Consider the following 12,281-nt stretch of genomic DNA (forward strand, 5'->3'; position numbering starts at 1 on the left):
TTTGATCGGATTGTGATACCGGCAATGGTGGTCGCGTTAGCAAAGTCCTATCATATATTATAAATAATTAAAGATTCTGAGAAAATCAATCAATCAATATATCTTTTAAAAATCAATTATCTTTATTTAAATCAATGCATATAACCTATAATTCGTCATAGTGACGAATTAAATCTAGTTATATTTAAAGCTACTTTGCCTCATCTGTTTTTAACTTCTCTCTACCAGCCTTGAGGTCCCGAAGATGTCCCCTTAATAGAGGTTCTGCTGTATTTTAGTTTTCCTTATTTCTAATTAGTAGATGCATAGGATACCTGAGTCACTTTATATACTTTAATTTTAATATTAATCATTAAAGATTCATAAACTATCTTATTTATGTTTTCAATTACCCTCTTGTCATAAATTGCTCATATATTTACATCATACAATATTTATATACTTGCAATCTGTTAAAAAAAAGTATTTGAATTAATCTAGAAACGATTTAATATGCGAGATGTTTTTTTTCCTTATAAATGTAGATGTTAGACAATTTACAGCATAACCAGGATTTATTTCTCGTAAACCACACAGACATCGGAAACTCTGCAGAAATGTCCGCTGAGCTACATCAAGAGCATGAACACTTTGCAAACAAAGTCAAGGTATGACTCGTTTTTAAATTTTGTTATTCTAAAACTATTGACATATATCTACATTCAATTTTATACCAAACACGCCTATATACTGGTTTTCCAGAAATTCTGTTGATTGTTCATTTTGCGCTATATTTAATTGTACATTCTTTTTATTTTTCTGAATGTGTGTCTAATGGGATCTTTTGAACTTCAAGAAAATTGTGTTTCCGGTTTTCTTATAGTATAGTATTGGCAGAGTCGACTGTATTAAATTTAGAATTAATACATTATAATAGTATATGGTTTGAGTGTTTTTCTCAAGATATACATTCAACTCTCCCAATACCGGACTCTCCCAATACCGGACTTTCCAAAAACCGGAATTCACAAAAACCGGACTTTTTTGGGGGGCCCAATTTGTCCCTATTCTAAATGTACTGTAATTTATTATGAAAACCGGAATACCCAATTCCGGAATCCGGACAAATTATGAAGTACAAAACACGAAAATTAGCGTCTGAAAACCGGACTGACAGTAAAAAAACTCCAAATATTTACGAAAACAACGTAACATCGTCGTCGCTGACTCGGATTCAATACATTCACAATGTACAAAAGCTTTTAACCATACCCTGACCATGCATGAAGTGCGCGACATTTCGCGGTACGATCAAGTAATGTTGCCATGGAGCGCTACACTGTGATTGACAGGTCAGTTCATTGTTAACCCACGAGGCGGCAATTGCTTTGTTGCGTATCAAACTGCGGTGGGCTTTTTCACATCGAAGCGCTATGTCTTAATGTCTATTGTTTTTAGCAGGGAGTTGTTAACAACTCCGTTTTTTAGCATATGAATTTTTTTTTAATAAAGTTCAATTTACATTCCACTTTGTGTCTTTGTTTTGTTTAAAGTATTGTTAAATTCACAATTGCAATAGGACTTTAAAAAGGAATGTTTCACTAAAAATGTGCATCATTATAAATTTGGAAATCATTATGGCAAAACGTAAACGGAATGAACTTGACTTAACTAGTGTTAATAAACTTTGAAATGTTACCAATTAATTATTGTGTCATTATTGCTTGGCTCGTTTACCTAATCAATTTTCATCATTGCTATCAAATTACGTCAAAATAAAGGAGCTTAAAAAATATGTGGTCTGGGTGTGGGCGTTTTTATTTGATTATGACACCTCTGCACATGCGCATCAATCAAAGCCCTGCTTTGTTTTTTTGATCACCCATGCTGCTGCTGCTAGCTAGCTCATGCACGAAAAACAATAAACAGACCAAAATTATGTTCACTGTACGTACGTGGCCATTGGCCTTTTTGCCGTTAAAAACACATTGAGAAACAATAATTTACTATTGTAACATGTTTTATTGGTACTGTACAATAAATAATGTAACTTTTAAAAAAGGTAAATTGAATTAGTTTAATATTAATAAAGTAGGCCTAGGCCTATCAGTATTTATTTAATTTAAAACTAGCTTGACACAATCATCCCTATGCTAGACCGTACCGGGCAGCATTCGGACCGGTGATTCAAAGCATTTTCAGTGACCACGTGATGACTTTAAAAATATGTTTTCAGGAAACCGGACTTTCGAAAAACCGGAAAATATATGCCCGCCCAAGGGTGTCCGGTATTGGGAGAGTTGACTGTATTACCAAATTTGTATGAATTTTTAAACCTTTTAATGTATTTTTATTAGTCCATGCATCAAGACATCAACAACATTCTGACCGTATCCAGACATCTAGTTGGAAGTGGTCACTATGCCAAGGATGACATCCAGACCAGAGCTGACCAGTTACAAAAAGAATGGAGAGCATTCTCCAAAGCATTGGATGAGAGGGCCAAATTGTTGGAAATGTCTGTTATATTCCATAGCAAAGCTGAAGAGGTTTGGTTCAAATTTTAAACAATTTTGTTCAATTCAATTTATTATATCACAAAACAGAATGTTAATATTGTGATATAAAAGGTCAAAAGATAAATATGAGTCCCATATTCATTCTGAATTTAGTTTAAAAAAATCTTCTTTATACTGGAGAACCTCTTTAGACAAGAACTGTTCTCCCAGAGGGCCCAGTATTCAGACAAACAGAAACAAAAAACCCACCAAGCACACCTACTGTAACAATGGGAATGTATGAGAATGAACTTGTAGGAGTTCATTGTACTAAGCCTTAGCATATAGGGAGTTCACTTCCTTTCCATGCCACATTATCCTCTTTAGTATTTTTCAACCCGGTATTTACAGATGAGTAAAGTAGGAGTTGTTATCAGGAATTGAACCTGAGTCTTTCTGTATGAAAGTCAAGTGTCCTAAACTACTTTGGCTACCACAAGTCTGACCTGTAATGAAAATAAAAATTAATTAATAAATAGAAGGAATTATAAGTTGTAAGTTTATTATAAAATTTAACCTGACTGAAATGTTAAAAACCTTCTGCTTATAAAAAAAAATGAATGTTTTTTGTTTATTGAGAGAAAATATTAATTCATTGAAAGCTTTACTGTCCTATTCAACTCAGATTCTCCTTGTTGAATTGAAATGAATCGTTCAACTCATGAACAATACTCTTATTATATTTTCCGTTTTCTTTATTAAAACGTCATGTTTTCTAGAATTTAACATTTTTTCAATTGTGAAATCCACTTTACGCTCTCTGTGAACAATTTGTTCACTTAGTGTATACACATCAGTACCACACTGATTTCATGAAAAGCGAGTAGATTTACAACACAGATGGGAACACAAATTCATCATTAATTAAAGATCAAATCAAACAAATTCATATAAGTATACTTTATTTAATCAAATATTTCTCAAGTACTCAAGTTAAATGACTCTTTGTGAGGTACAGTTTGTGATTAAGTGAAAGAACGATAGACAGAAGTAATTTAAAATATCTTGAAATTATTTCCCGTTTTTATCAATCGTCTATCGTAATGTGACTAAAACTAGGTTAGACCCATTTGTCATTTTTACTCTTGTCATCTGCTGATAGAAAAAATATTGAAAGTTCTTCAGAATATTAATTATTTTAGATTAACTAAAAAGATAATGGGTATTTATACACAAAAGAGGCTCCATTTGGGAGAAAAAGTGGCATTACTATGATCCAATTATAAGCTCATTCATAGTACAATTGTAAGTTATACTTTAAGATTAATATACGAATGGAGACTAGTTGGCTATGTACAGTCTTTTAAAAGAGGGGAAAAAACATTTGAGATTGAAGTTCAGAAATATAAAAGAATTGGTTACTTCAACAACTCTGATTGATATAACTAGCAATGAAGAGTAAATGGAGACTAGATGCAAAATATTTAATTTCTGCAATTGTCACCTCATTTGCGACCTCGTTTTGACAAACTGACTCCTGATTGGTTAGTCCATTTTGTAAGTTGCGGGGCAATGTTTTTATCTGATTCAGTGTCTGGTGGTTTGAGTCGTGACTCGATTTGTTATTTGTCAGAAATACATTGTTCTGAATATTTTTCTTGATAAATACAAAGTAATCCGTACACAGCACCTGCTTTGCACCAATTTAATGGAATCGTCATTCACTGTAAATTTGGATAAATGTAACGATTACTGATTTCTACCTTACCATTGATATAAATGGATTAGTCACATGTTTTTTTAAAGTACTGTTGTTATCTATTCTTTTCTCATCAAGTGGAACCCTGTCAAAAAAGTGGAATAGTCATAATTGATTTTGGAATTACTTTTAAATCTTGTAGTATTTATCGCATGTATGGGGATGGGCAACTAAGTGCAGAGGTCAGGGTTCACCACTTCCAACTAAGATTGAGGAATTAGAATCTGCCCTACTTTCTCACCAACGCCTACAGGAAGATATAAACCATAGTTATGCTGAGGTATGTACACATTACTTTATTTTATTTTGTTTTAGTTATTTAGAAAGATTTACTTTATATATCATACCATATAACAAAATACTGTATTCAATATTACCTTTTACACATTTTGTTGGTGGATTTCTATTGAATTTTTTATATATTTTTCCCCATAAGATTCTACTTATTTCCTACCCATCTTGACAAATACCAAAGATATTAATAAACATTTCTTTGATGTTAACCATATTTCTAAACATTCATGATGGTTTTTTCATTTTATTTTGTGTGCATTTCAAATCCTCTGACAATTCAAATTTCTACAAACTTTGTTTGACTTCATCAGTGGAGTTTGACTCCAAAAGTATTTGAAGCTATATACATTTGATCCAAAAAAATCAACATTTCAGTTATATGCATTTACAGCAAACAGTTGTATTTATACAGTGTACAATATGACATACTTTTTTTACTCTACTGTTATGGCAAACATAATACATGCTTTGTTAATATTTAATAAGTTAGCTATACTTAGTTACAGAATTTGCTTAAGCTTACAGTTGTATAGCATTTTGCTTATTATGTAATTGTTTTACATTTACAATTGTATAATCAAATTAAATATGAAAGCACTAATATATATATATCTTGTTCTGCAAGTTAATATGAAAATTACTTGAGTGCGTATTTCCGAATGAGCATATCTACTACATTAATGCAAGTGGTTTTTGAAATTTATATTATGTGACTGATACAGTAATATAGATTACTCTTTTTTTCATATCTGATGGCTTTTCAGTTTGATAATCTACAATTTATGCATGTTTTTTAAACTACCATTATACAAAAGTTTTCGGTATCAATGATTTGATTTCATGTTTGTACAATCTCTTACTACAATACAAATGTTTCTGTTGTATCATTTCAACATGAGTACAGTATTGTCCGATACCATTTCAAGCAATGCCAGGGCTGAAAATAAGCTTTAATTCTGAAAGTAGTAAAACATACATTGTTTCTCATTGTTTGGAATTAAAAAGGTTTTCACACATTATTAATAAGGTTAGATCAAGAATAGAGTTAACTGAAATCACATCCTGTATATGTTTTAATGTCTAACGGCTAAAATTAACCTTTGAATTTTGCTCACAAGTCTGACCAGTTATAGACTGTATTATCAATTAATTGGCTAACCAGGCTAGCGGCCATTGTTAATTTTCAGCCCTGGAATTCAAATTTGTGTGATATCATTTGAACATAACAATACAAGTATGTCTAATGTCATTTAAACTTGAATATAACCATGTTTGATATTTTGTATCTGTTCCTTCACTCTCTTTTTTCACTTCCTACTCAATCACTCTTGCACCTTCTAGCTTCGAACCCATGGACAACACATGTTAAATAAACTGCAGCAGTTACAGGTAGCGCCCTCTATACATCTTTATTATTCATCAGCTTTTATTGAATATACATAATTTAGTATTCATGAGATAATGTATGCATATCATTTTGTTATTTAATTCATGAGATGATTATGTATGCATACAAGATTTTCATAATCATGCATTTATATAGTTTTAATATACTTGAGCATGTGTATATATATAAAGCCTATTTTCTTGGCAGCTTTAATGAATATTCATTGAACATTATTGATTATTCATGAACCCCTCTGCATGCCTTTATGATCTGATAAGCATGTGTGTTTGGAGCCTGTGCAGCGCATGCATGTGATGCTTTGATTTTTATTTTGAATTTTTTAGCATGTAGCATGGAATAAATTAATTTTTTATTTTATATTGTGAAGTAAAATTTTAATGTGGTACGTTATGTTAAGTACATATGGTACCATTTATATTGGTTTTGTTAAATTGTTTGTTAACAATTATTTGAAAATGTAAGATTAATTTAAGATAGATAGATATGTTTTATAGTAAGTTTTATTTTTTATTTGAACTCAAAAAATAAAAGAATCTCCTGTTTTTTTCCATCTGTCATGCATGAGCAACTTTTGCAATATGATTTGATTTAGTTAAAAAGTGTGTTAAAAATTACCTTAAGTTGATTTAAACACCATCCCTATCATAATTCTGTTTTTTTAGATATAGTCTTTGTATTTAGTCTGAAAATGTATTTATGTTGGTGATATTGGTTTGTTTCTTTTTTATTTCTCAATAATTAAATCCTTTTTACAGGTGCTTTGTACAATAATTTGTAAACTATTTTGGCAAAAGCAGAGGGAAATTGTACCTGTAGCTTGCTCGAATTTTCTATATTTGTTTTGTTTGTGAAATTCATCCTCTGAATGGGTAAAACCAAAACAGTAGTGGTGTTAAAGAACAACAAATGTTTTACCTTATTGTCTAACTTGTTCTAACTTGAATTCTTTTATTTTTTTTTCTTATGGGCCAATTTTATGTTCTTTTGTTTTTGTTTCAGACACATGAATTCCTACTTTTATTTTCAGTTTATTTTGATCAAATCAGTTTATGATTTAATAATCCTTTTTATATTATTAAACACCTTTTCTCCTTTATTAGATTTATGTGTTTCTGTTGTCAGTATCTTTTATGGCTGTGTAATTTTTTTTTAAACCTAATTTTTTTTAAATAAATATTTTAATAAAACCATGTAATTGTAATGCAAAATCTACATCAACAACAAGCCAAGTCATTTAATGCAAATATTTTGGTTTTTATTTAGTAAGTAAATCAAAATTCACTGTTTCCATTTGGTCAGAATAAGATCAATACTTAAAATACTTAAAATTGCATGTGAAATGTATATGTTGCATTAAATTGCTTGGTATAGGATTTTGTGGACAAATTTAGAAGGATTTGTCTGCATTTTGAGTCCACCAGCTTAATATTTTGATGATTTAAATTTCATGTGAATTTTAATGGCAGTATATTACGTATAAAACCAGGTTGTTAATCAGTGCTAGTCCCTGCAGTTACTTTTGCCATTAGTCTTATCAATGTATCTACATAAGATAAATCCTTATCACCATCCCAATCACATCAAATAAACATTAATATTAAAAGGTGCTAAGCTGATCATGGACACATATTTCAAGGGATCAAAATTTAAATATCATTCATCATATAAAAAGAAAAATATAGCACAGGAAGATGTAGGATTAACGTCAAAGACTTTACACTAAAAGTAATTGAAAATAACTTGGGTATTGAGGGCGCTGTTGCTATTGTCATTTTAGGTTTGTGCAGATGGTAAATCTTTACTAGATGCATTACAACAGCCTGTTAGTGAGGAAAGTGAGGATTCCGTTACTGCCCAAGCTGATTACTCTAAGTCGGCGACTCATGTTCTGGACGTAGTGCATGAAATTCTTGATAACCATAGACACTTGGACGAGATGTGGCAAAATCGTAAAACTCTGTTTCAACAACAGTTGCAGTTGCTCCTATTCAAGCAGGATGCTGAAGAGGTAGGTCAAATGTCTTGTTTGGTTGTGTTTTTTATTATTAAATAAATATATTCTTACTTAAAAGTAGAGCAAGGTTTTGTTTGTAATTAGAATCCTTTTAATGTATATCTTTACTTTGTATTTCTTAGACCTATTTCGAAACATTTTGTGAAATTAAAATGATTAATGTGTTTCCCCAACCTACTTTAGTGTAAGTACACTTTCCCAGCCCTGATGGTTGGTCAGGTTTCAACACCTTTAAAAGACACACCCATTGAAAAATGACCAGACTATCTTCCTATCATGTCAATAAGTAATGAGATTCCCCAATAAGAATGACATTAAAATGCATCTAAAAAATGCAAATATTATTAATGCAATTTTTCAGGGGGTCGATCATACATTAATGATACACGAACAGTAGCCATGGGCTGCCATCTAGCATTTGCTTTCTTTTCTCTCAACCGTATCACTTTATATCACAAAGCTACAGCCCTGTATACAATAGGATGTCATCAGTATTGTTACTTATAATCAAATCGCATTTAATGGTTGGTTTGTCTGAAGTTGAAAACTTAACTACAAACTATAAAATAAATACGAGACTTGGGAAGTTGTTTAATATCCAATCGCGCGATCGGCATCAAACCAAAACCTGTATATTTGATATTTATTATCAAGACTAAGATGCAGCCTAAGATATACCATATGTGCATGTCTATAATACAAACTTTATTCTCTATAAGACGCATACTCAATTTGAAACGGCTAAAGGTTAGACATTTAATTTAAATTTATTAAGAAGAAAAACATGATGAAAAATTTATAGGAAATACTTATCTCAAACATGATCATTTAACTTGAATGATAAAAGTCATTTATCCAAATAACAAACATAAATTCAAGTGTGGTCGTGTGTGCTGACGGTCATTTTAATTTCCAGCTTAAAGTCTAAACTCACTGATTTAATTTACTGAAATTTAATGTGAAGCTGTATCTGTCTGATGTGATTATTTTCTGTAGACAACATAGGCTATTTACTTAGAAACGAGAAACATATAAAATAGGTCATAGTACATTAAGGGAAAAGCTACCATTGGGTAACTAGTAGGTATGAAATATAATAAATGTTTTTAGGAATACAGTATGTAAGTATTATTGACTAATTATGGTAATTTAACCTTTTAACTGTGAATTAGCGCCATAAGGTGAGCATTACATGAACAAGCACCGCATTCTCAGTGAAGTATGTTTAACCATATTTCAATAATTTTATATGTTATTTTGCAGAAAACATATATATATATATATATATATATAAACACATTAGGCAACGAACATTAATATATATATATAAACACAACAGGCATAGAAATAAATTCCAAACCGCCCGGTGATACACTGTATCATTAAAATATATATATATATATGCACTGATGAAGGGCTAGTGTTGCCCGAAAGCTCTGCTAACTTTTCTGGCTGTTTACTTTATCGTTTTGATTTAGCTTTTCGCTTTTTTTTTGTATCTCCATTGAGATCCAGCCACTGATACCCACAGCATTGTCATTTTTTTCAGTAATTTGCCTTTGGATTTATATATATATAATACTATGGTAATGAAAGTACAATGAATAGGATTTCAATATTTCAGTGCTTTAGTTTGTCATTATAAATATGTCATTATGATGATTACATAATCAAGTAGTAGGAAATCTAACTTTAAGTGGCTTTTAAGTTTTATAGATCATTTATTTATATCATGAAACATGTGTCTCAGCCTAATAATAGCATAAGGAACATCTCACGCTTTCTAAACCAAAAAGGATGTCTAGTTAGTAAATTGATTTAGCCGCATTAAAGCTCTTTAAAATAGTTCAGAATGAGAAAAGAACCTCTAAATAAAAACCTAAACATTAGCAATAAAGTTTCAATAAAATAAATTAATAAACCTGTTTGCTGCCCTCTTTTCTCTGTACACAATATTTTCCATATTATTGTTTATTTTCTCTCCAGGTTTTATGTTGGTTAGACGACTATGGTGAAGTATTCCTTAGTAAACACACTGGTATTGGGAAATCATTAAATAAAGCGAAATCTTTGCATAAAAGGCATGAAGAATTTGAATCTCGAGCTAAGGTATGTCGAACATTTATTTTATCTAATTTAATAATTAATGATAAAAAACCGTGTGTAGAGTATTTTGAAATAAAAGTTTGCAGAATGAAAAAAAAAATTTTTTAACAAAAAGTCTGATGGGATTCGAACATGTGCCTTCTCACTGACTGTAGGCAAGGATATTAGTGTATTAGGTATTTATGTACAAAACCCAAAAATAATGATGCAGAAAAACTATTTTTAGTAGAGGTGTAAGACGCTGTATATCACCAGAAGTTATCTACATCAAAGTACCCCAAAATTATACTTCTCACATACTTTTTGAAAAAGATTATTAATTTATTAGTTTGCTTATAGTAGCAAAGTAAAGTTAGTGAAACCAACTGTACTGGTTGCCATGGTTTGATCAATGAACCGTAACCCACCTTTAAGTATTTCTAGATTCTGATTTATAGTAATGTTGTGTAACTTCATCCCTGTTGGAGTACATGTACAATTGTCATGTTGGACCATTACTGTACTACCCATTTGCACTATATTGTTTTAGAAAGTGACATTTTATGCTTCAAATCAACCTGAAAATTTGACATCATTATTATAAGTAATAAAGATAGCCTGTCAAAAGTAAATTGTGTGAAATTGTAGGTACTGTACTCAAACATCTTTGAATAGTTTGAGAGTCTATCTAATATATTATTCTTCTTTTTCTTGTATTTTTGCATTTTTATTTTTTTATACCATCGAGATGTTGTAATGGACAACACTGCATAATGAACAGAATTTAAAGACTATTAATTACTATTATGGCATATTCCTTTACAAGTAGTTTTGATATGTTGACTTTATGAGGACCTCTTAGATTGGAAGCCATGTTAAAAGAACACACAAGGAGAGCACTATCACATGAATACAGATATTAGTTCAGTTGTTGTTTACATCAAAGTATAGACTGTAATAATATCAGTATTCATTCATCACTTGGTTAATTACTGTGATGTATCTTGCTAAATGAATACCAGGCGATTGGTCTCCATCAGTGCAGTCTGTTGCTTCGTGTTAATATCTTTCATTATTATTCACTCAGACTAACTATCATTTTTCAATCAAGATAAATTAATTTCATCAGTGCTTTTACGTTTACAATTTATTCAATTTAGTCTCAATAAAGAAAACCTTTTGTATTTCAGTATTAATCAGTATACCTTATAATCTTTTGATTATGATTATTTATAACAATAAAACGCTTCCTTTGGTACACCCCTATTTAGGAGACACCCCTTTTCAGGGAACACCATTATTAAGGGGAAACTTTCCAGGGGCAATATAATTTATGTCTTTTGTCTCTACGGCCAAACCCTATTCAAGGGACAGTCCTATGAAGGGGACCCTTTGTAGGATCCCTTAATAGATGTTATACTGAATTGTATTAGGCCTATACATTATTGAATAAGTAAATCAATGCCTATTGCTTATTTGCAAATAATATACAGACTGATTTATATTTATTATTGAATTGGTACTTATACATTTTGAATGAGGTCATCATTTGCTTAAAATTTGTATTTTCAATTTGAGTATGAATAGATAATTTTTTGTTTGTTTTGGGAATTAAACTTGAATAGATTGAGTACTGTAAGCATATTGGTTATTACATTTGTGAGGTCAGGGCATTGACCTAATGTATTTTTTAGTGTCCCATCATTTCTTTTATTGGTCGATAAAACAAATACTTAAATGGTGTGAGGTGGAACTCATTAAAAAAATAATTGGATCAACTGTATTTGTTTCTTGGTGTCAAAATATGCATCAGTTAATCTAAAGAAGGAAAGAGATTTGATGACATTGTATTGGTAATGGCACTATCCCCAGATAAAATAAAATCTTATGGGGTCATGTGTGTAACATTACCTTTGTTTTCTGACGTCATTTAGAAAAATAAAGTTACGGTACTCAAGCCTACCATAATAATTCAATTCACATTTATTTTAGTCATCGTTCATAATACATTGCTGGCTAAAGATCTTGCACTTTAGAATTATGTTAGGCCATTTAACAAATTAATAATAATATTACAAACAATATAAACAAAATAAATAGAAAAAGAAACAACATTCCTTTGTACAATTTAGTAATGTTCACCAATGTAAAAGGATAAATAATATTGCATTTACAAAAGATAAACCTAAGAACCTGTAGACTGCTGAATATAAATTACTTTATTGGTAATAATTGATTAGTAAA

The 12,281-nt window shown here is 30.6% G+C and overlaps 1 protein-coding gene across 3 annotated transcripts in view; it reads left to right on the plus strand.

Moving 5' to 3' along the window:
* The window catches only part of LOC140040441 (kalirin-like), a 151,976-nt gene that overhangs the window by 33,417 nt on the left and 106,278 nt on the right, over positions 1-12,281 (plus strand). For 2 of the 3 annotated variants that reach the window (XM_072086391.1, XM_072086393.1), the window contains exons 8-13: positions 525-647; positions 2,337-2,528; positions 4,379-4,516; positions 5,872-5,919; positions 7,716-7,946; positions 9,939-10,061. In XM_072086391.1, coding sequence (XP_071942492.1) covers positions 525-647; positions 2,337-2,528; positions 4,379-4,516; positions 5,872-5,919; positions 7,716-7,946; positions 9,939-10,061 — 855 coding nt within the window. The remainder of the gene's footprint in view (positions 1-524; positions 648-2,336; positions 2,529-4,378; positions 4,517-5,871; positions 5,920-7,715; positions 7,947-9,938; positions 10,062-12,281) is intronic. The other variant, XM_072086392.1, reaches the window with a different exon arrangement.

Source organism: Antedon mediterranea, chromosome 2 (assembly GCF_964355755.1).
Source record: "Antedon mediterranea chromosome 2, ecAntMedi1.1, whole genome shotgun sequence".
NCBI classification, from domain to species: Eukaryota; Metazoa; Echinodermata; class Crinoidea; order Comatulida; family Antedonidae; genus Antedon; species Antedon mediterranea.